The sequence below is a fragment of the Danio rerio genome, chromosome 20 (genome assembly GCF_049306965.1).
Source record: "Danio rerio strain Tuebingen ecotype United States chromosome 20, GRCz12tu, whole genome shotgun sequence".
Taxonomy (NCBI): domain Eukaryota; kingdom Metazoa; phylum Chordata; class Actinopteri; order Cypriniformes; family Danionidae; genus Danio; species Danio rerio.
In genome coordinates, this window is record NC_133195.1 from 25,262,636 (window position 1) to 25,287,014 (window position 24,379).

At 35.8% G+C, this 24,379-nt stretch overlaps 1 protein-coding gene across 12 annotated transcripts in view; it reads left to right on the top strand.

Annotated features, from left to right (window-relative positions):
• The window catches only part of lnx1 (ligand of numb-protein X 1), a 74,685-nt gene that overhangs the window by 46,013 nt on the left and 4,293 nt on the right, over nucleotides 1-24,379 (top strand). For 6 of the 12 annotated variants that reach the window (XM_005160505.6, XM_005160507.6, XM_073932755.1 and 3 more), the window contains 6 exons: nucleotides 679-840; nucleotides 7,730-7,938; nucleotides 9,585-9,974; nucleotides 18,130-18,264; nucleotides 21,451-21,628; nucleotides 24,085-24,343. In XM_005160505.6, the coding sequence (XP_005160562.1) occupies nucleotides 679-840; nucleotides 7,730-7,938; nucleotides 9,585-9,974; nucleotides 18,130-18,264; nucleotides 21,451-21,628; nucleotides 24,085-24,343 (1,333 nt within the window). The remainder of the gene's footprint in view (nucleotides 1-678; nucleotides 841-7,729; nucleotides 7,939-9,584; nucleotides 9,975-18,129; nucleotides 18,265-21,450; nucleotides 21,629-24,084; nucleotides 24,344-24,379) is intronic. The other 6 variants (XM_005160506.6, NM_001075113.2, XM_073932759.1 and 3 more) reach the window with 1 other exon arrangement.

Sequence of the window (24,379 nt, forward strand, 5' to 3'; positions counted from 1 at the left end):
ACAACTAGGCTAAATTGTCCATAGTGAGTGTGTGTGTGAATGTCTGTGTGTATGTTTCCCAGAGATGGGTTGCGGCTGGAAGAGCATCCACTGTGTAAAAACTTGCTGGATAAGTTGGCGGTTCATTCTGAAACAATTTTATCAAAAATGTCTCAAACTATTATACAACACCCATTCTTGTCAATTGACAATTTTGAAAAAAACTTTTAGATCCACTTCATATGTTGACTATACAGTTTTAAGTTGTGTCTGCTAATTTGATCTGTTTCTTGCAAATAAATTATATCAATAAACAAGCTCAAGCTTTCAAGTTTCAAGGTTTCAGGCCACAATAATTTTACGTGATCTACATTAGACACTATAAAACAATATACTGTTAGATGAGTTATACAATTGCACTGGTATTTATGGACAGACAATAAAAAGGTTTAGACCCTCACCTTGTCAGACTGTTGTCACTTGGTTTATTTAATCAGGCGATTATGTAAAATTGAGACTAGTAAACCATGCCAAAAGGATCTGTCTTAGGCCTTCTTCAGTTTTCAGAATATATGCTGCCTGACTGATTGTAACCAGAATGTACAAAGGACATGTCCAGACATGCTTGGGCAGAGAAGTTTCTCTCTCCTCCTCCTTTCTCAGTCACTTTCTTCATTTCACTCTCGCATTCATTCACAGATCGCAACTTCGACAGGACGTCGGTACGCAGCCGCTCATTTCGGCGCCTGAATAGAGCCTTCAGTGTCCTACGGAGGACCAAGAGTGGGACAGCAGTGGCCAATGACACCACAGAGGAGCGAGACAACCTCAGAAATGCCAACATACCAGCAGAGGGTGAGTGTGAGTGTCCAAATTTTCTATTTTCTCACCTGGTTAGGCTGAAAATATAGGTAATGAACAAACTGAATGCCAACTTGGGACCAGTTAGAATCAAAGAAATGTAGCCAGAAGACCAGTTAGACCAAATTAAACCAGATAATAACAAAGCTCTGTTTGATGCTATCTTTTGTATTATATTTAGTATTGGTGTTAGGGTCAACATGAAATGTAGCAAACCTGTTAGTAAATGAAGTATAAAGCCCCGTTCACACAATATAAATTTATAATGAAATCTTTATTTATATCCAGAATACAGTATAATTACATTGTTTCTTAACACCAAAACACATTTTTTGAGATGTTGACAGTCATATATATGTCCCACGCTGCTAAAAACACTATTAGGACACATTTACTTCACAAAAAAGTGAAAATTGGTTGTTTATGCATTTTTTGAGCAAATTCATTCTTCAAGTTTCGAAGCTACGTCAAGACCATGAGATCCTTGTGTAAATTCTCGCCTGGAGACTGGATGTCTGTACCAGCCAGTGCAACACCCACTCATACACTACAGACAATTTAGCCTAGTTGTTTAAATCTTTGAGTCAGCATTAATTAATGAGAAATACTTCCAAGTCTTTTTAGACCACCAATCAGCCCGCTCTATTGTGAATAAGGTGCAACTTCATTAATATGCATGATAAGCTTCGATGACTGTTTACCTGTTACAGTGTTCAGACTTGTGCTGCCAATCGTAAACCAAGTGGAAGAAGAAAATTGTTTGGAGACAAGGGTTGTCAGTGTTGTTTAAAAATGTGCCACAATAAAAGTTTTGATTACATTTTCCAACAATGAGAGTGAAGCTGCATGTGGACATGTGGATTACAGTGGTCTGCTAACAAGCGACAAAAAAACGTTTGTAAGGAACATTTTTTATTCAAGAGCTTTTCGGTTACACGGTTTCAGTTTGTGTTGATTGTCCTGTCTTTACGATTTTGGTAAGTAGGCAAGATTCTGACGGTATGATAACCTTAAAAAAGTATCATGGTCTCACAGTTTCACGGTATTACGATTACTGCTCTAAAATATGTTCTGTGTAATTGTCTAAACTTTTTTCTCTCTTGAACACAATATATTTTAGTTTGAGAAATATTTTTAAACAGTAAACATGTCAGACTAAACTTCTGTTTTGTTAAATCTTTTCAAAAATAGATTTTTTATAATTTAAAATGGCATATTTTGCTATCTTTTCTGTTGGAGATTCTGTTGTCCTTAAAAAAAAAAATAAAAAAACAGAAAAAAAAAAATCTTACACATACCTTAGGAATGGTATTGCTGAAAATTTTGACGGTTTTAAAACCTTTAAACTGCGGTATACCTTAAAACTGGCTATTGTCCCAATTGGTAAGTGTGTGATCTATGTTCGCTGTTTATGTTTATTCAGATGGCAAAGTTCTCTTTCAGTTTTTAAAGTTCTCTTTCAGTTTTTAAAGACATACCTTGTTCAAAATGATTTAGTTACTAAGTTTACAGTACGTTAATATCACTTCAATATTATGGACTGAAAGATCCGCTGTAAATGCTGCTTTCCTAATGTAAACATGTAAACACCTCAATCTAACTATTATCGTCATGTAGGATTTTCAGCGCATTTTGTGACAGGATAGTTTGTACACACATGTCACTTACCGGTTCCTTGCTTTGACCGAGAAATGCGTATGTTTATTTTTCTCCCATACAGCATGCAGTATTAAACATTCCAGTAAAACAACACTCTTCCAGCAGTTCCTCGCATCCAATATCTCGTTAGTCACGGGGGGCTTGCATGAAATGTTTCTGAATGAAAGTAAAAGTGCCAAACTGCGGTTAAAGTCGACAAATTAAGAATGAAACAACTGAAACTACATGAAACTCTGTGGTAAATGTGGATAGCGTAGTGACGTGATGATGTTAATCATATTATGTGCTATAACATGTAAAACGGGATCATGAAAGGAACAATCAAAAAGTAACTCATGTAAACACTTTTTTTCATATTATTGTTTTATTCAGATTAAGGCAAATAATTTGATGACTGATGTCCATGTTAATGTAGTCACTGTCTGTCTCCCCTATGTCTGTTTTGCCGCTGTCAAAATCAGAGCATGCATGTACTGAAATTCCCCTTTTCATGCAAACCCTTCCCTCTTTCGCCACTCGACACTCCCACCTAAACAAAGCTGGACACCCACTTTCCTCACTATTTTCAAACTATAGGTGTGAAAATACCTTGTTGAATTGGGGGGGGGGGGGGTTCAAGGCCCTTTCAAAGCACATGGTTAAGTTTTGTAATTTGTTGAATGCTCAGGTTTGTTGGTTGGGTTTTGCTCTGTTTTAAAATTGATTCCAAAGTTATTATTCTTCTGTGCCATTATCCTTATAGTTGTGGTGGATTTGCTAACAATATAGTTATTGTCCTTGATGCGAGGTATTAAAATCTCATTGTGTCATTAATATTCGCTTAAGAACCGGAAATGGCATATTCGAGGTCAGTCACAAAATCAGACATATTCTCAGCCTTGGGGAATGAATGTTCCCATCACTATCGTTGAGTAGCATGTTAAAACAATGTCAATGGATAATAAAGGAGAAAGGGAGTGTGTCAGAAGGTGACAGTCTGGTTTGGGTCCGCTCAGCACCGCAGTAGCATATGGTCCTTTAATAATGCAGATGGAGCCTGAGGAGCCTTGTCAGAGAGAGACAGAGAGGAAATAAAGCAAGCAGTGTGTCGGGACAGAGAGACTGGACAGATGAACGCTAAGTGTGAGGGTTGCTTTCTGAATGTAAACAAAAGAGGAAAAGAGACTGGAAATGAGTGAGGAAAATACTGATGAGCAAGTGTGTGCGCGCTTTCGTTATGTAACACCCTGGTTGCGGTAGTAATGAGCTTCACTTTCTCTTTCCCTGCAAGCAATCAGAAGTGATGAGAGGAAAATATTGACTTTGAAAGAGAGAAACTGCAGATTGTGGAGAACAGGGGGATATGTGTGTGTGTGTGTGTGTGATGGCAATGGAGAAAGAAGGGATGGATAAAGATAAGGAGAGACTCACTAGAGATTGTTACTGAATTCAGCTGTAGTATTACAGTACTGTGTGTTCAGGCACAGGTGCAGTACAAATTGTTCACCCAGAACAAATACAAACATACAATGTGAGCTTATTATGAACCCATTTACAATGTATATCCTCATATCTGCATAATTCCATTCTAGCTCTATGGCTGCACACAGTGCCTTCAGTCATTTAGATTTCACTGATATTTTGGCTAAATTTAAGTTTCGATGTTTTAACCACACAGACTTGAAAATGCATAAAAATGTTAACTTCTAGTAATGTTTTTATCATTGTTATTATTGGTTTATTATGTACTGTATACACGAAAATATTAAGAGACAGTTAAAAGATTCTTAGGATTAAGGCTGGGCGATTTGGCCTAAAATCAAAATCTCGATTAACTGAACATTCAAACTTGACTACAATTAATGAACGGTTATTTCATTTATTTATTTTGCCCTCATAGTTCACTGACAAGTTTTGTACAGTAAACCTGCTGACAAATTACAAATGAGAAATTTTTGAATGAAGAGTGTACTATTCATTTCATCCATTAATTTTTTTGTCGGCTTAGTCCCTTTATTAATCTGGGGTTGCCACAGCAGAATGAACCGCCAACTTATCCAGCACATTTTTACACAGCAGATGCCCTTCCAGCCGCAACCCATCTCTGGGAAACATCCACACACACACACACACATTCACACCTACTCTCGCACATGACTATGGACAATTTAGCCTACCCAATTCACCTGTACTGCATGCTTTTGGATTGTGGGGGAAACCGGAGCACCCGGAGGAAAGCCACTTGAACGCAGGGAGAACATACAAACTCCACACAGAAAAGCCAACTGAGCTGTGGATCGAACCAGCGACCTTCTTGCTGTGAGGCGACAGCACTACCTACTGCGCCACTGCATCGCCCAAGAGTGTATTACTTAATTGAAAAATAATTGAAGGAAACATACACTACACTACTACCTATGATTATTTATTGAACATCAACGCTGAACAACTGTAATTAAAGGTAAATTTATATTTATGTTTCCATATGAGTAAAATGTCATTTTTATTCAGTAAACTACCAATAATATTTCCTTCCATTTTAAAATAAAGGTTGTAATTTAGAATTTGTATAATTCTTTAATTTTTTTATTAAATAATAAAAAATATTTAAGTTTTTCAAAGACTTTTTTGATACTTTTTTGATACTACACAGTTTTTTTACACAGTTTAAGTTTTTTTTAGACTACACAGCATCAATACAGTTTTAGCTTCAAAATAGTTTAGAAATCAATATTTGGTAGTATATTTTCCCAAATTTTTTAAATCGTAGTATTCAAATTTTTAAATTAACCCTAATTTTTAACCCAAATGCAACAAAAGGAAAAGTGTTTGGGGCTGTTTTTTTTTCATAAAAAACTTTTTATGTCCACCTGTTACAAGAAAGTTGGGTAACAATGCAGCACTGATTCATGTGCAGTTCATTATGGGCCGTTGTAGAGGCAGAAGATCATCAACAGAAGCACAAAAAAAAAAAACATGAGGGTGATTTAATAGTCTGGGTACAAGCAAGGTTATAACAAACACGGCAAAGAAAATAAACATAAACAAGACTAGGAACATTGACCAGGCTAGAAACAAAACACGAGAATCAGGACATACACGGAAAACTAAGTAATGACTGAGTAATGTGTGTGTGGGATGCATAAATAGTACAGAGATCAGTCCATGATGCGAAACCAGCAGTGGGTGAGCAATCAGTTTGAAATGCTCAATGCATGCTGGTACAAGTACACAGCAAAATATGGGGACCCAAAACAACTCTATGGGTGTTAATTTCAACCCTTTGAAAGTGTCTCATGGGGTCCACTCAAAACAGACTTAAAGAGAGGGAGAGATGAGTACCTGAAGAGCAATGAGATGAGTTGCGCGCGACGTACCTGAAGAGAGGTGGGGGTGACTTGCGCGCGACGTACCTTAAGAGCTGGGAGGGATGCGGTGGAGAGGGGCGTGCAAAGTTTAATGACCGGGCGGGAGACGCGCGATTTCCAGGAGATTATCATTCATTTGCGGGCATCAACTTGGGTATCTGGGAGTCTCTGTGCATTTGCGGGATAACGTTAACGTTAGTCCCGCAACTTCCGGGAGACTTCTGTAACGTCAAATGTCTGATAAAGTGCAAACGCGGTCATTTAAAGACATTAATGTTAACATTCCGACTTTAATGGAAGTCAACACTTAATATAATTCAAGCGTAACTGTTACGTTATCACACGAGTCTATGGACTAACGTTATTTGGACAGCCACGAATGAACCAGTTTAAAAGGGCTGCGGTGTTTAAAATAACCAAATTAACGTACACGAATAACAAACAATCATATGTTTCAGTCAGGAAGCCTTTTACAAGTAAGCATGTTCATTTACTCACCAGATATGTTTTAGAAACTCCAGAGCTCATGGAAACCGTCCTGTGTTGCCGTTAGCATCCAGGCAGAGTAGGCTAGGCTGCTCCGGGGATTCCCTCGCTAGTTTGCTTTGAATTAAAGGAGAAGTGTCGATTTTATTTTACAGATGGGTAACAACGCACAAAATAGCATTAAGCGTGACATAAATGTGTTTAACATGTACATTTGATGTTTTTATGCACTATGTATGCGTGAGCATATATAAAAAACATTCTTGAAAAGAAGTGAATAGTAATGCAGTTAAGCTATACACAAACGACCATGAATGAACCGCAGAAGTTTAAAATTGTCACTCCATTCTAAAATTATTAACTTAACAATATGTTTACAACTGTATTTCCTTAAAGAAAGTCAGTAAAATACCAACATTTAGGTAGTTTGACTCACCAGTTGCTGTTCTAAACCTCAGATGGAAAATGGCGTCTGGAAAATTCTTCAGTGACTGGGGCTGCATGAATTCCCGGATGTTGGAAATAACACCACCAAGTATTGAAAAGATAACTCTTTGATTTCGCACTGAATAAAATCAATTTTAACTCTTATTATATTCATTTATCAAAATTTAACTCTTTAACGTCAACACTTTACTCTGAAATGCTTCAACACCGAGAATTTAACTCTGATGAATTTGCTGTGTAGTTCATTAATATGGTGCTTGTAGTTCTCGAGCGATTTGCAGTCCCTAGATTGCTGGTAATTGTTATACCGCCAAAGCTGGTCAGTAAAAATTATCCAACTGGTGAAATAAGTTTTTATGAAATATTATTGCAATTTAAAATTGCGAGTTTCAATATTGGAAAAATATGCTTAAATCAAATTAATTGCTGGTTTATTTCTTATTTTCAAATAGTCAGCATCATTACAAAAATCCTCTTAACAGGCACTCTTAACAATTGTGTAGTTCCTTGAAAAAAGAAAATGGTTTGACAAATGAAAAGTTGAATAAATTACATTTGTTATTATTAGACATACATTTTTCCCTGTCAGTTTTAATCAACACAACAACTACTTTTAAATAAAACAACGAATTACTATTATAAAAAATAACATATTAGCTCCAGATTTTTGATCAGCGCTACAGTATGCACATTTGTCTGTGGAAAAAAGTTTAATTTTACTTAAAACTCACCCCTTTAATTGTAAGATTTATCTTAATGCATTCATATAAAGTCTCTGCCAGCCTTGCATCCACCAACAGACCACTGTAATGCTTTTTTAAGTCCTGCAGTCATGCTTGGCCTGGCTTTACTCTGGACAGATGCCCTGTTTGTGTAGCACTGAAAGTGATGATCATGTGGGAGTTCAGTTCACTGATTACACAAACTCTCTCTCTCTCTCTCTGTTTCAGTATTCGCATTACCTCAGCTGCATCATCTAATCCCTGATGGTGAGGTCACCAGTATTAAGATCACCAGGGCAGATCCTTGTGAACCACTGGCAATCAGTATTGTTGGTGGCAATGAGACCCCTCTAGTACGCATCCTCATACAAGACATCTACCGCGAGGGGGTCATCGCTCGGGATGGAAGACTACTACCTGGAGATATGATTCTTAAGGTGCGTATGTGTGCTAGAGCTGAGATTACGTCAATGTACAGTAGGAGCAAATCACCCCGGTTTTGATAGCACATGTTGTCACCATCTGTTGTTCAGAGGAGCAACGTGTTAGGATTCTGCATGTAGACATTTTAATGCCTTTTGCTTTCATTTTTAATTTGATCATGTTATATAAAATAAGCAGAGATGCTCTTATATTTACATTTAAGCTGTGATTATGTTAATGTCCCATAAGCCTAAAAAAAGCAGATATGCAGCATTCCCAGAATCAACATTAGAACCAGCTTTATATTCCAAGTCTGTACAAACATGCAAGGAATTCATTGTGGGTTCCAGGAACTTTGTATACATAGATATATAACACAAGAACACTAGAAAAACATTTGAATAAGTCAACTGGCGGTTCATTCCACTGTGGTAGTCCCTAATAAATCAGACACTAAGATGAAGGAAAATGAGTGAGTGCATTGGAATAAGTTAGATTAATAAAAATAAGAATTTAAAATATATTTTAAAAACAATAAAACAACGTAGATCTAGATATAATGGCATATGTAAAATGTACTGTAAGGACACTATAAATAAAATAATGTGTATTTATAAAGTAAACATTCTATTGTTGCATATAAGAGTACTGGATTACTGGTTTTAAAAATATGCAGTAATTGGTGTGTTAGCTGTTTAGATGGAGATGTGGACATGGACAGAATTTTATGTCTAGATGTTCTAGTCTATGCTAATGAACGGATGAATAAAAATAACGCTAAATAAAATTAACATTTAAAATTTGATCTTTCAGTAGTGTGTTTCTTGCTATTAATCCCATGCATGTTAATGAATGAATGAATAAAAATAACACTAAATAAAATTAACATTTAAAATGTGGCCTTTCAATAGTGTGCTAATTTATGCAATTAATCATACTTAAAATTAAAATATGTATGCTAACAACCAGCTAGATGTACATCCTATCTTACATAAAGCTTATACAAACTACAAACACTTATATCAGGTAAATGCAACCTTCAATTTTAATTGTGATTAGGCATTGGCTGATATAAGATTCTGAAGGTATGATAACCTTATATAAAAAATGCTTCCAAGGTATTGTGCTCTAAATTATGTTCTTTTTAAATGTCTGGGTAAAAAACTAAAACTTTTACCCCTTTGAACACAATATATTTTCTTTTGAGAAACACTTAAAATATTTTGGAGCAGTAAACATGTCAGCCTAAGTAATTCAAATGAATCATTGACTGATTCTGTCTTCATTAGTTTAAAAAAAATAACAGATTTATTTACCATTGATTAATTTTTTATATCTTTTCTGCTGGAGATACTATTGCCCTAAAAACAAACAGAAAATTATAATAAAAAAAATAAAAAAATCATCTTACAAATACCATAGGAATGATATGGCAGAAGACGTTGGCGGTTTTAAAACCTTGACTTTTCCAAACCACGATATACCTTGAAAACGGTTATCATCCAAAGCCTAATTGTGATTAATCCTAAATAATTGTTTGACAGTACTACATGAAACTCAGGCTTTTGGAATTGGTTATGATATATCATTCTCTGCTGTTTGAGCTTTAAACATGTACATAATCATAAATTAATCATCTCATACTGTGTGGTCTCTTCAGGTAAATGGCATTGACATCAGTAACGTGCCTCACTGTTATGCCGTGGCGGCTCTGAAGCAGCCGTGCACACTTCTGCGGTTGACCGTCCTGCGAGAGCAGCGCCATCGCTACCGCTCCCATCATCACTCCCCCACCGAGGCCTTCCCTGCCCACACGGCCACCATTCGGGATGACAGCCTGCATGTGGTCCTTGTTAAAAGAGCTCCCGATGAGCAGCTGGGCATCAAGCTGGTGCGCAGGCCTGATGAGCACGGCGTCTTCATCTTCCACCTGCTGGAGGGGGGACTGGCGGCCCGTGACGGCAGGCTGCGGGTAGACGACCGTGTGCTGGCCATTAATGGCCACGATCTGAGATATGGTGCCCCAGAACACGCCGCGCTGCTTATTCAGGTGAGGAGCTGTTGTGTGTATAAAAAGTGCTGTAGGGCTGATGTCAAAACTTTGAAGAAACTACCTCGAAATTGCCCAATGGGGGTTTATAATAGGTGGTGGTTTTAATTAATGAGCAAAATAATGTCTGTAAACATAACTTGACAATATTTGAATGTTAATCTTTTCAGACTAGCATCACAAATGTTATGACATGAATGAATGATATATATCTTTTATACAGTTGAAGTCACAATTATTAGCCCTCCGGAATTTCTATTGTTTATTTTTTTTCTCAATTTATGCTTAACGGAAAGATTTTTTCAACATATTTCTAAACATAATGGTTTTAATAACTCATTTCTAATAACTGGTTTATTTTATCTTTGCCATTGTTACAGTCACCAGCGATCTAGCTACTGCAGATCACTGAAAACTTCACTTTCACTTTCACCTCCACAGGAACTACAAATCCTGTCATGCATCTCACACACACCTGTTCCTGTTTAACATTGATTACACTCACACAGCCAGAACATCATGATTAAATGATTACATGGACTATAAATACACCACACTTGCACACACAGCACTAAGCCTAGTTTTTTTCTGTAATCTTTATGAAGCTGGTTTCCTTGCCTTGTTTTCCTGTGCCGTGTTTGATCTCTACTTTTTTTCTCTAATTTTGATGTTGGCCGCCTGAACCATCTCTTGCCTATTTTTGACGATTCTTTTGGATTGCCTTTGATGATTCTGTTTGCTCTCGTGATTGACACTTGCCTGCCTGATCATTCTTTGTAATAAAGACACTGCCATTGGATTCTCACCTCCGTTGTCCAGAACCATAATGTTACAGCCCTGATGACAGTACTTAATATTTTACTAGATATTTTTCAAGATAATAGTATTCAGCTTAAATTGCAATTTAAAGTCATAACTAGCTTAATTAGGGAAGTTAGGGTAATTAGGAAAGTCATTGTAATAAGATGGTTCATTAGACAGTCAAAAAATATTGCGTAAGGAAGCTATTTGTAAGGTATGAACGATGACAACAGACATGCAGATCCACATGCAGTTTATTAAAGTGAAGTCGGGCAAGCAATGGTTAAAAACAGGAGCAAACTGGTGCACAAGGGTAATCAAAAAAGCGTTGTCAAATCCAAGGTAAAGATCAGGACAGGCGGCAAAGGATCAATAAAAACAATAAGCAATGCAAGGGGTCAAAAACCATGTCAAGACAAGCGGGAAAAACCGCTTTGTAATGCTTAAAGATAAACAAGACTCAGCAAAGTCTGTGAAAGTGAGTGGTATAGTCCATGTAATCAGTGATCATGAGTTTTAGCTGTGTGTGTGGTAGAATAGCCCAGATTATTGTCAGCTGTGGGAGGAAAATATCAGTGCAAGGAGTTCAGGGAGATATAGAGTTTAGCAGGAATACAGGAAGTAATCTCCAGCGGTAAAAACACCACTGGCAATCACAACCCTAATAATATTGCCCTTAAAAAGTTTTATTTCAGTTAGAATAAAACCAAATAATAATCTCCACAAGAAAAATGATTATAGGAAATACAGTTAAAAGTTCCTCGCTCTGTTAAAAATCATTAGGAAATATTTGAAAAAGAAAAAAAATTACAGGAGGGCTAATAATTTTGACTTCAACTGTAGTTACTTATTAAAAACATCAGTTTAATGAAATATACAAGCAGCTTTGAAATCTGTGCTTTTTGCTATGGTCATGTCTATTTTACGCTGTATGGCAAAACTAGTGAAGTTATGTTTAGCACAGGTGTTGTTTTTCTCTTAAATTGAAACAGGCCATTGTAAAAACCCCCATAGGAAAATTCCAAGGAAACTCATGGCCAATTATTCTTCCGGCATCCGATGTAATTTCTGCTGCACTCTATAACCGTGTGTTCACACTGTCACAGGCGAGAGTAACAAAGATTTTGGAAGTCATTCAAATTCAATCTAAGTTGGCGGCAAGCACTGGCAAGCAATGGTGTTGTATATCTTGGGCAATGTGAGCATCATGCAGAGTTGAAATTAGGTCAACTTTATGATGCCTTTTAGCAACAACCAATCAGAATGTATGTAGAAGACCGCCGCTTGAGGTGATTTCAGAAAATGCAGTCCTGTAAACTTTTTACACAGCACCAACTAATGCCTCAGGACACTGTTATACCCTGCCATGCCTTGGAGTACCAATCACTTTATTTTCTAATAAATTACATTATATCCTAAACAATTGTTAAAGGTCCCATAAAATTAAAATGAAGAGTTTTAGAAGTTAGTATCAATCTAGTTTTTAGTAGATCTATAAGCTAGTGTGCTCCAAAACAGTGATAAAATTTGTGTTTTAAAGATATAAAACTGACATACATAAGTAAGGTTTGTAGTTTTTCACTTCCACTTAAATGGATCAATGTTTTTTTCTTAAAAAGTATTACACGCTGATAAAACAATGTAGAGAAATTTAAGATCCTAATAAGTATTAAAAAGTCTCCAATGCTATTTTGCAAGGTATTCAATTTTATATCATTTTTGATTGTGGTTGAACGCTATAGTTTGCCTGAATTAAATCTGTGAATATCAGGATGCTGTGTAGTTTATGAAATCAATAAAATCCTACTAGATTTGACATCATGCTGGTTTGTTTATGGCAGTAACCAAGGCAACATAATTATTTCTGCAATTCTTTAGGCGTCAACTTGCTGAATTAGCTAGATTTAATAGGTTTTTATTCAGTACACGAATAATGTTTTAGCTTTGGATTTATTTCTTACATTAATGTTTAGTAAATAAACTATACGTTGAAATCTCACCAGTGTTTCCAGTTGAAACCTAAAGTAATTATAAAGTCTTAATGTATGGAATAAGTCTTAAAAAAGGTCTTAAAAGGTATTGAATTTCACTCACTGATTCCTGTACATACTCTGTAGTACCTGACATGCCCCGTCCCCTTCAAGACGCTTCTCATTTGATGCGCTTGAGCTCAACCACTCTCACTGGCAAAGCAGTGATAAAGCAAAATACTATTAGTTCTTTAAAAAAGGGACAGGCTACACTATGTCCCACTCTCTCTTAATGTTTGGTTAAGAATATGTTAAACATCGAATAAAAATGCACTTCATGGGACCTTTACCAAATTTCATTGTATACATATTGTGCACTTCTTAGTAGAAAGTCTGTTTCATATGAGAGCTATAATAATGTTGCGTTTCTCTTTACATTAGCTCTGTTGTTTTAAACACTTTTGCTTGGTCTAGATGTGTAAATTGCATTGAAGTTGCATCACCAAAATAAAGTTACAATCTCTTAAAACGACCTTTAAATAACTGCATCCGAGTTTAATAGTGGCCTTTAGTTGAACAGTGGATACATTTTATTTCACTGCGATGCTCCACTAATGGTTGACATTCATAAACCCTAATATTATTTGTAGTCATGCTTAATAATTTACACACTTCTGCTGTTAAGCCTTTTTAGCCTTTCAGAGTGAATGTTTATACAATCCTCACCTATGAAGTCTAATCCAGTGAATCATTTTTAACAGAGTAGATTTAGTCAAACTACCAACCACATAAAATCAGATTTGTCCCTTGAGGAGTTCTGCAGAGGAAGTAGTGCTTACATACAGGTTTTGTGGAGTTTACTTGATTGTGAATTTATCTCAGCGGGCGAGAAGTGTTTTGTAACTACGTAAGAGTTTGTAGAAGAGTGTGAGTGTGTGTGATTTGATATGTATTTCCGTGTGGTAGGTCTTTCTGGATGTTGTTTTTCAGCTTGTTGCTTCCTGTCTGCTTCAGATTGGTCTCGAAGGAGCTAAGATGGCCGTTCACAGCAGGAGTTTCTGACATAGATTAACTGCTGGCAGGAAACTGATTAAATTAGTCCAATTAGGGCGATAACAAGCAAGGCCCACTCATTTAAAAGGCAGCGACAGATCACTGAACTCCCAGGAACTTCATGGGCTCTTGATACTAGTTTGTGTGTGTGTTTTTGTGTATTTTTTAAAGCAACTTAAGAAACAAGGTTGTTAAATGAAAGGGTTAAGGCAAATTACACACAAAATAACAACCCTACTTCCGCAGTTGATGAGCTGTTGTATAAATATGCTATAACGAAGCACTATTTAGTTAAAACAGCCAGTAATTTGCATAAGTCTAGCACAAAAATATGAGCACATGATTTACATTTAGTCATTTAGCAGATGCTTTAGTAAGTGACTTACAATTGAGGAGGCATTCAGCGATTCAACAAGAAGAGGAAATACACACAAGAAGTAACTTGTTTATGCTCAGAGAATTTAGTGCAAGAGTAAGGCACAATCCCAATTCTACCCCTTAGCCCTTCCCCTTATTAGCCCGTCCCAATTCTCTTTAGCTTGAAGGTGTAGTGCTAAGGGGAAGAGCTAGATACCCCTTAAAATGGAGATTTGTCAGGAGCACACTCGAAACCAAAGGGTAAGAAAACTTCCAAGAATACACTAGCCACAACGGCAGCATGGCTGCACAAGGAGATGCACAAAGTATTTTTTTGTCATTATTACGAATTATTACAGCAAACAAGCATATGTTTTAATACATTCATAATTGCGTTTATGCTTTACCGTCATGCTTTAAAAACAAAACAAAAAAAAAAACGCTAAAATAAAAAATGCTCAATTTCGCCAATCTTTAATAATAACTCCTGTACAGCAGTCCCACAACTTACTGACACTCGATGACACTGAAATACCCTGTCAGAAAAGTCTAGTGGCTAAGATTGACCTTTTTACAGTGTCTGGTATAATGTTACTGATGTTTTTTGTGTGTAGATGAATATGGCCACGGTGTGAATGCACAGTAAAGTACAGTACAGATATTATGCCTTCAGTGTTTTCCTGAAAATTAAGACTAAAGTAAATGCAACTGGAATAACTACAGTGGTCTCCGTCGTCGATCTCATATAAATTTAAGAGATCACGATAACATATGATGATGTGTGCAGGTGTTGTAGTGGTGTCCCATTTCTCAGGGGTCTATTTTGTAGCCCTTCTTCTTTACACTCGGTTTTAAGGGACAAAGGGATGGGGGAAGGGGTAGTGGTACAAAAATAGAATTCAGATTGGGCCTAAGAGCGCTAGAGTTTAGTTTTTTTTAAGAGAGAGAAAGAGAAAGGGCTTTTACAGGTGATTTGTCAACCCCACTCACCTGTGTGAAGCACACTTCATGAATGCAGTTATAGGTGTTTGTGTCAGTTAACGTGTCAACGTGGGTAACGTGAGTGAGGTAGTTTGTTAAGCTCACTGAACATAAACAGAATTTGGGTAAAGGCGCTCTTGGAAAAGATGGAATTTTAGTTATTATAATTAAATAACATAATGAAATGAAGTTCAAAATTACTTGCCGTATTAGAGTAAAACGTTTTTATCGAGGGGATTTGGGAACCTGCTTTTATCACTCCATAATACTGTAAATACTGCAAAAGCTTCACAACATCTTTTAGAATAAAATGTTATATTAATATACTGTATTTAATTAGGCATTTTATGTATGAACCTATCCCTCTGAAAAAATAAATAAATCTGATTACAGATATGAATGAAACTTTAAAGTAAGTGTGCAAGAGAAAGTGGCCTTTAAACGTGTTAAAATGTGGTGCAACTGAAATCAAGTTACAAATTCAAAAGTTTTTTTTGAATACTTTCTTTACATTAGCTAAAAGCTTTTTTGCATGTTAGCCGGCAAATTAGCCATAGTGTATTAATGTATGGGTGTTTTCCAATACTGCGTCGCAGCTGGAAGGACATCCACTGTGTAAAACTTACTGGAATAGTTCATTCCACTGTGGCGACCCCTGATAAATAAGGGAATTAGCTGAAGGAAAATGAATGAATGAATGAACAAATGCAATGTCTTGCCTTATAGATGAAGAAAGTGGTAGTGATGAAGAGAAAACTAGGAATAAATACAACAGGCCTCAGACATCCACACAGACTACAACATGGATTGCCAAATCTCCATATATATTAGTTTTTCTTTAATAAGCGCACACTTGTGAGATATAATCGCACACTCACATTGCGCTAGAGCTGTAGGGCATTAGCAGTCATCGCAACATCTGGTAATTGTGCTTTCTAGATGTCCGGAGAGTAATGAAACATTACGCACCCACTCTCTGGGGTATGAATGGACTACTTTCAATTTGAAATTCAGTTTTTGAACTGTTCGCTCCTTAGGGACGTTGTTGTCCTGTGTTTGCTCTCCTGTGGAGTTCGAAATGTTTCTGTTGTAGATGGCTGATGTTGGGGTGACTTTCACCTTCTTTCACCAGGGTTTAAGGGCAAGAGTTTCATGGTATTTAGACATGTTTTGCTTTTCTTGGAAAATATATATATATAATATATAATAATATAAAAATATAAAAATATAAAATATAAAAATATATATATATATATATATATATATATATATATACACACTTAATGTTTTAATAAAAATTATATATATATATATATATATATATATATATATATATATATATATATATATATATATATATATATATATATATATATATATATATGTAATTTTTTATTGTTTTATTTTTTTTCCCTAAAAAAATAATAGGACGCATTTAAGATATACAAAACTGGAAAGAAACAAAACTGTCTGAATTTTTTATTTTTATTTTAGTATTACAGACACTATTAAGAATTCTAATAATAGGTTTAATTACACTTTTTTAACTGTATAAGTACAGAAATGTTATTGTTACTATTTTTTACTATTACTAATTTTACTGTGACAATTTTTTTACAACATTTTATTAAAATCATACATTTTTGCTTGACCACTGACTTATTTGTCTTTTTTTAAAATGTACTTCATTTCCTTTAGGATTTATTTTAGGTAAGAAAAATGTAAATAACTATCTCTACAGTGTGAAATAAAAAAAAATAAAAAAGCAGTCTTTTACAAAGCCCAATATCAATTTCTTCTCAATTTCAAATGTAAGTTTTTTTTACATTTTAAATCGCTTTATACAAATATGACTCATCTTGCACTGCAAGTACTATCCAATCAAATGCTCTCTAGAATTAAACGTCTCCATCTATTTTTTGCCAGCTGTTAAACAATAAAACAAATTTTAAAGGTGCAGTTCATTTCCGAATGGTGGAACTAGGTATCGCATTCCGGGATCAAAACAAACGCAAGCGCAGATTGCCAGTATGAGGACAGGAACAAGTAATTTAAGTCGTGTACCAAATAATAAAAGTGTGCTTTTTTCAGGGTTAAATGCTAACAATGTGAGTTTGAATGCCATTTTACGGGACATTTATTGCCATATACTGAAATCAGCAGTAGATATATCACCTTATCTTGAAAATAAAATAAATTTGAAATTGAACTTTAGAACTAAACACATGTCAGTGATTCAGCATGTTCATATAATAATGTTAAAGGGTTAATATGCATTAATTAGAGTATAAACCTTACCATTTCATGAGTGAGTGCATATTCTGTGCTTTTGAATGGCTGTATTTAAATTTCTGACGTGTCTGGTGCAAACAGCCAAATTGCTTATCATTGCAAATCTCATCACGCAGTGTGTTGTTAGGACACGGGGTTACAGGTTTACCTGCTCACCTAATGTTTACATTCATAATATTGATATCATTTGCTAATTAATATCCTCATCTGGAACTGAATCTGTCTCATTTCGGAGTCTGCTACTGTCCACCGGAGGTCGCATTTTGGTCTCGGATGCATGCTTTGAAAGCCTTTCTGAATGATGAATGAAATTTGCAGTTTTCCACCAAAGCAACTCGGGCTGCTGAAATATAATTGGCAAAACAAAGACAGCGTTCCGGCACGGAAAACACATTTTCAAAGCAGAATATCTGACTTCAGCACTGTTTTTCAGATAAACAAGAATTTTCACTCAGCATGTTTCCTAAATATCTGCAAACATATTATGGTATTTTTATGCTTTGGAAGAGTCAAAAACTTACATACATCACCTTTAAGCCAATCAGAATGCACACAAATGTAAAAAGCTTCGAGTATTTCAAGTGGTACTTATAACTGCCACTCTCACAATAAACAGAACTGCATCTACTGGTAAAGCTGACAATATAGTAATAACTCTTGACGCCAATGGGTTTCAATGCAACCTGCTATGTGTTTTACAGGCCAGCGAGGACCGTGTCCACTTCATCGTGTCCCGCCAGACTCACATTCCAGCTCCGGACATCCTACAGGAGGCACCATGGAACATGGAGGGACCACCGCCCTACTCGCCTGTGGACATCGAGCACACTTTACTGGTGGGTTTCACACACTCTTTACTGCCAGTCCCTCTGCACCATTTTACTAAACATTCTCTTATTGAGAAGAAAGATCTGAAAGCCTATTACTTCTACATCAAAGAATCGAGCAATCAGCCAGTTTTCTCACTCTCTCTCACACACACACACACACATACACTCCTCTGAGGCAGCCGTTTCCAAACCTATTAACAGAAGAAAGCCCATAAGGAGGAAAACACAGCCTCGGCAGGGTAGATTTCAGTGCGTCTTATAAACAGGATTTTCTGCTGCTCAATATCTGTTCTGACATCCTCCCTTGTTCTAATAAAACTCAAGCTCATCGTTGGTAATTTCTCTGGCTTCTTTGCTGTGACGAAATAAAGCATCTCAGAGCAGCCTGTTGTGAGGGTTTAGTGGTCTTTGGTGGTTTAAAGGTCAAAGTGTGTTTACATTTACTGATATTTACTGACTTTTCATGGATGAAATATGCTTTCATGAGTCCTTTCAAAAGAAATACATGCAGGTTTTTTGCATGAGGGTGAAAGTTTTTCATGTGGATTTCACATCAGGTTCAAGATGCATATGTAGTATTGTCATTTTGACCAATAGAAAGCTGTTTGGCTATAAAGTGAACTCTGTTTAAGCTGTGGTTCATGCAATAAACAGTGGAATACTATGGCATGTAAATTTTACACCAATTTGCACTCAATTGACCACATATTATGTAGGCAAAGGAACCTAAAAGGATGTAAAATCTAGTTTAAACATCTACGGTAAATATTTACTTGAAGGGGTGTTCATAAGACTACCGTTAATCCTTTATTCAATTCAATTCAGTTCATTTCATCTTTCTTTCTATAGCGCTTTTACAATGTACATTGTATCAAAGCAGCTTAACATAGAAGTTCTAATAAACTGAAACTGCCAGTCCAGTTTTCAATCACAGTCAAGTTAAATTTAGTTCAGTTCAGTGTGTTTTAATTTTCACTGCTGAAAATCCAAACACTGAAGAGCAAATCCATCGATGCACAGCTTCACAAGTCTCAAACTCGTAATCATGACAAAACACATGTTGAGTATATGAAAGAGATTTTATGCCTGCTTACTAATTGCTGCTGCTATAAAAAGTCTTTTTCTCAGTAATGTAATTTTAATAAATAAATAAAAAACAATTTAGATGGTTTTGTAATGACAACTTGGCATAAACAAATAAAGCATAACCTGTCTTTGTCATAAATCTGTCATAAACATAATTATCATGGGATCCTGATTGTCATGCAATGATTATAAAGGTTCTATAAAAGTCTTATGAACAGCCTCTTCAAGTAGGAGTTATCGTCGTTTTTTTAAACCCAAACGCTTACCACCCTAATAAGTATTTTTAAAAACGATTTATTTGATAATGAAAACATTTGCTGCATTAATTCATATAAATGGTTTATGCAAAACCATCTTAAATATTATTAATAATTAAAATAATAGACCACCTCTGTAATGGTCTGTACCATTGTGAATGCATGTTTGCGGAAAAAAATATTAATTCAGCAATTTGAAATTGACAAATCTAGAGCACCAACAGAAAAAAGGCATTTGCACTGTAGATATCTGTAAAACTAGATGCATAGTTTGTATTTTATTATTCACTTACTTGCACATGGTAGTTACACAGTAAAATATAAATTACGTCCAGTTATTCATGGTCATCGATTAATAGGTTTATTTAATATCACGAAAGTCCATGAGAACCTCTCAATATTTCTCAAAACACTGAAAGCATAATAACAAGTTTGATGAATAAATTAGATGTATTTGAAATAAAATTTAGTTCACTGAAGCATTTTACCGAATAAAATCGGAAAACTTGACCCCCCAACCCCTGATTGTCGATGCATAATTCGTACCCTGCTTCAGGCCATACAAAATGTAGATTTTTTTTTCAGTGAAATAGTTTAGAATATTTAACAGTACATTTTATTTATATCTGACATTTAGTTTATACTGTAATTTTGCTTCATAAGTGTGTATTGTCACCAGCCTCAGCTAACAATTTAGTTTCAGCACTGTGTATTTTTTTGAATCTCAAAGTGCCAGTATAGCATTTGTATTACATTTTATGAAATGCCAAGGCTTTACAGTTTCAGAAAAAAAAAAAAAAAAAAAAAAAAACACCTTCTCACCTACATTTTGGCCTGAGGGTAAATCACCAGTACATTTTTATTTTTGAATAAAATATCTCCTTAAAACAACTACAGAAACAAGAACAAAACTATCATTATCAGTGTTCTATTTCCCCTGCTTACAGACACTTTATATCCTTTCAGTAACTCCTATTATTTCTCTTTTACACACTTGGAAAGGTGGAAACATTCTGGCAACATACTGTCAGAGGCTTTTCACTCCTCTGAATTAGACACAGCCTAACACACACGCACACACACACACACACACACACAGTCCAGCGATAAGCCTGACACACTAACTCCACATCTGATTTGATGTAGCCGGAGGCTCAGACTAAATATAAACAGCCCTTTTATTGAACTTTAATAACGCTTTTTATTAAGTTAGAACTGAGCGACTGTGTTTGTTGTTTTTGGAAGCTATCCAAGGTACAATTTGGCCGCGGTCAGCAATATCACAGCGTCCTGCAAGCTCACCATTTATTACAAACACAAGCTTTGGGCAGTCATGTGTTCAGATGCTATTCTAATTCGCCAGCGAGAATCCAAACAGCAGACAGCCAAACGTCATAAACTTTCTCAAAACTTGAACCAATTACAAGGCTAGCCCACTCTAAAATGCCAATTCTGTACTCACATTTACACAAAAGATATGAAAAATGTTGAAAACCGCTACCTCAGGACTTCCACTGTCATTTTCTCCCTACTATAGTAAATGAATATTAACTTTAAACATTTTTCAAAATATCTTTTGTATTCAACAATAAAATAAACTTATTAATACATAGGTCTCAAACTTGATTCCTGGAGGGCCGTGGCTCTGCACAGTTTCGCTCCAACTCTAATCAAACACAGCTGATCCAATTAAACAAGGTGTTCAAGTTTAAACCGTGCAGAGCTACGGCCCTCAGCAATTGAGTTTGAGACTATTGTTAAAAAGGTTCAGAAGCACTTGAAGGTGAGTGAATTGAATTTTTTTGAGTGAACCATTAACTTTAAAATCTATCATTTCCCTTAATTCTAGGATTCGTGCCAAAAGCCAGCGTGTTACGAGAAGACGGTGACTCTGTTAAAGGAGCCGCATGATTCACTCGGTATGACGGTTGCCGGTGGGATGAGCAGCAGAGGTTGGGATTTACCCGTCTATGTCACGAATGTCGACCCCAATGGAGTGGTGGGACAGGAGGGTTCCATCCGCAAAGGTACGGCCTCATAAACCTATTCAGACACATCCGACAAAGCCATACACACCTGTTTCCAAGGTGCCCCTCTGATCTTTCTTGCTTTTGAATCCACGAGCACAGATAAACAAAGACACACCTGCTCCTGCATATGTATGACTCTCATCGCTTTTGCAAATTTATGCATATAAAACTAGAAAGTGACACACTCCTACTCGTACACCTGCCATACTGCTATATTTGCTATATTGTACTCACAGTTTTGAGCTGGTTTAGCGGATGGAAGTTATTTCAGGTTTATTTTTGTCTTATGTGACATGTATAGTAGTGTGTGAAGGTGTGATCAGGCACAGGCTGGTGTATGTAGATAGATGTGTGACACCGTGAAGACATTTACAGTGGTATTTATTTAAAATAGAAAACATTCTATACATTAAAAAGTCAGAAAAAAAAATTAAACATTCGACTTATGACTAAAAACAAAAATCTACAAATATCTATAACATTACAGATAGATTAAGTTCCTTAAATATCAACTCTGGGACAAAAGTTTCCATTTTTAATGTAAAAGTTCATTTCTGACACGCACAGAAAACAGAAATAAAATATGAAACATCTTGTGTGTCTATGACAGTGTTTAGACTAAACTCCTGCTGTATTACCTCATTTAAATGGTGGTCTGGTGGTGAAACAGTGCCTCTTCAGTCTGATTTTAAAGAGATAACTAGCAGGAGTGACAAAACTAGCATATCTTGACCTCCTCTAGACCTTCCATAAATTCTATCATCGGGTGAGCTCTAGTGTTTTGATGAAATGAGATACTGTAGAGTGTGTGTCTGTGTGTGTCCTGTTTTCACTGTATTTCAGTATGAGCCTCTGTCTCTCATTTCTCAGTCCCTGTCACAAATCTCTCATGTCCTTCTACTTCCATTTCCATCTTTTGTCCAAACTATATTTGTCATCCTCGATCTATATTAGCAGTTTAAATAAATATATAATACAATGGTCACATGCAGTACATAATCAGTGACCTTCACATTTACATTAAGGACTGAATCCACAAACTTATTTTTTATGTTGTGTATGAAATGACTCCAGAAATTGTGACAACTTGTACTTTAGTAACCATATTGCTTTAACATATATTTAACACAATATTTTTGATTAACTTTACTGAAATCAAAGACACAACAGCATTTTGAACTAACAGCAGTCAACAGTGTTGTATTTTGTCCATGCTTTTTTATGCATTTCACAGAGCATGCTTTTCAAATATTGCCATGTCTAATTATTATAAGCATATCTGGGCATGGCTCATAAAGTCATATGGAGTTGATGAAGGAGGCAGCTAAATAGAAGATTTAATTTGTTGTGTTTTAAAAATCAGATTTATTCCACCAAGTACTGGTTTCTTAACCTTATGTTAAAATATTGTGTTGTCTAAAAAAAGGCTTTAAACCTGTCAGAAAACATGCCAATTTGCTATTTTAAAAGGAGGGAAATCTAAATGATATTTTAGTTTTACATTTGGAAGAAATTTCATTAGTAGATTTACAGAATTAAAAAAAGTCTGATTTTACTCAAACAATTGATAAACTGAGAATCTTACTGTGGTCTTTGAACTATTTTCATTCATTCTTTCATTTTCTTTTCGCCAACTTATCCACCATATTTTTTATGCAGCGGATGCCCTTTCAGCTACAACCCATCACTGGGAAATGAACTATTTTCTTCTATAGCTATATAAATAGTAAACATTTAAAGTGGATCAAGACGTTTGACAGAAATAGGTGTTAAAATGGTTTCAGGACAACTTTGATAAAGAGTTTTGATCAAATGTTGACTGCTGTATTTATAGAAAATATAATAATTGAATGTTAGCATTTATGTCAGAACACACTTTATTAACCTATTACAAAAATATGGAATAAAAGTAGAAATAGTATTGGAAGACTATACATACTTTTGACAAAATAGAAAACAGATAAGTGACATTTAGAAATGTTATCAATTTTTTTAGAAAGCACTGAAAAGGAGCACTGCTAGGATAAGTTCCAGTTGATCTGATGCACCACATGTGGTTTACAGAATAGAAAGGTGAAATAAAAGAATAGAGAGTGTAAAAACAGAATACACTAGAATTATTAGGTGTTTGGGGGGGGGGGGTCTTCAGCTGTTTCGTGAAAATTACTAAACTACAAGTGTATAGAACAGAATTAAGCACTAAAGAATTAACTGAAATGAAATGCAATAGCTATTATAAATTACCCATAAAATGACCCATTTAGTCTTAATAAACCTCTATAACCATGTTGTGCATGACTCTAGCATGCACATTATTCTATTAAATTTGCATAGCAATATTTTAGGTTGTTTCAAATAATGAAAAACTGTCTCCAATCAACAAAACCTCACCAACAACCATACTCTTCCAGTCTTGTGATTCACATAGTAAAAATGATTATTCCATCTTTTAGGTGACATCCTCCTGAATGTGAATGGAGTCGACCTGACAGGTGTGACCCGGAGCGAGGCTGTGGCCAACCTCAAGAACACCTCATCCCCGGTGGTCCTGCAGGTGCTGGAAATGAGACCCCCTAACGAGAGCTCGCTGGACTGCATGCCACCCCTGCACTCGCCCTGCGCCCTCTCACCCTCCTCACCCGGAGATGTCAAACTTCCCCCGCCCAATGATGACTACGCCCCACTCTGGGTGTCCTGGCTACAGCTGCCCAGGTACAATGTGCAGAATAACACATAAATAAAACTGTT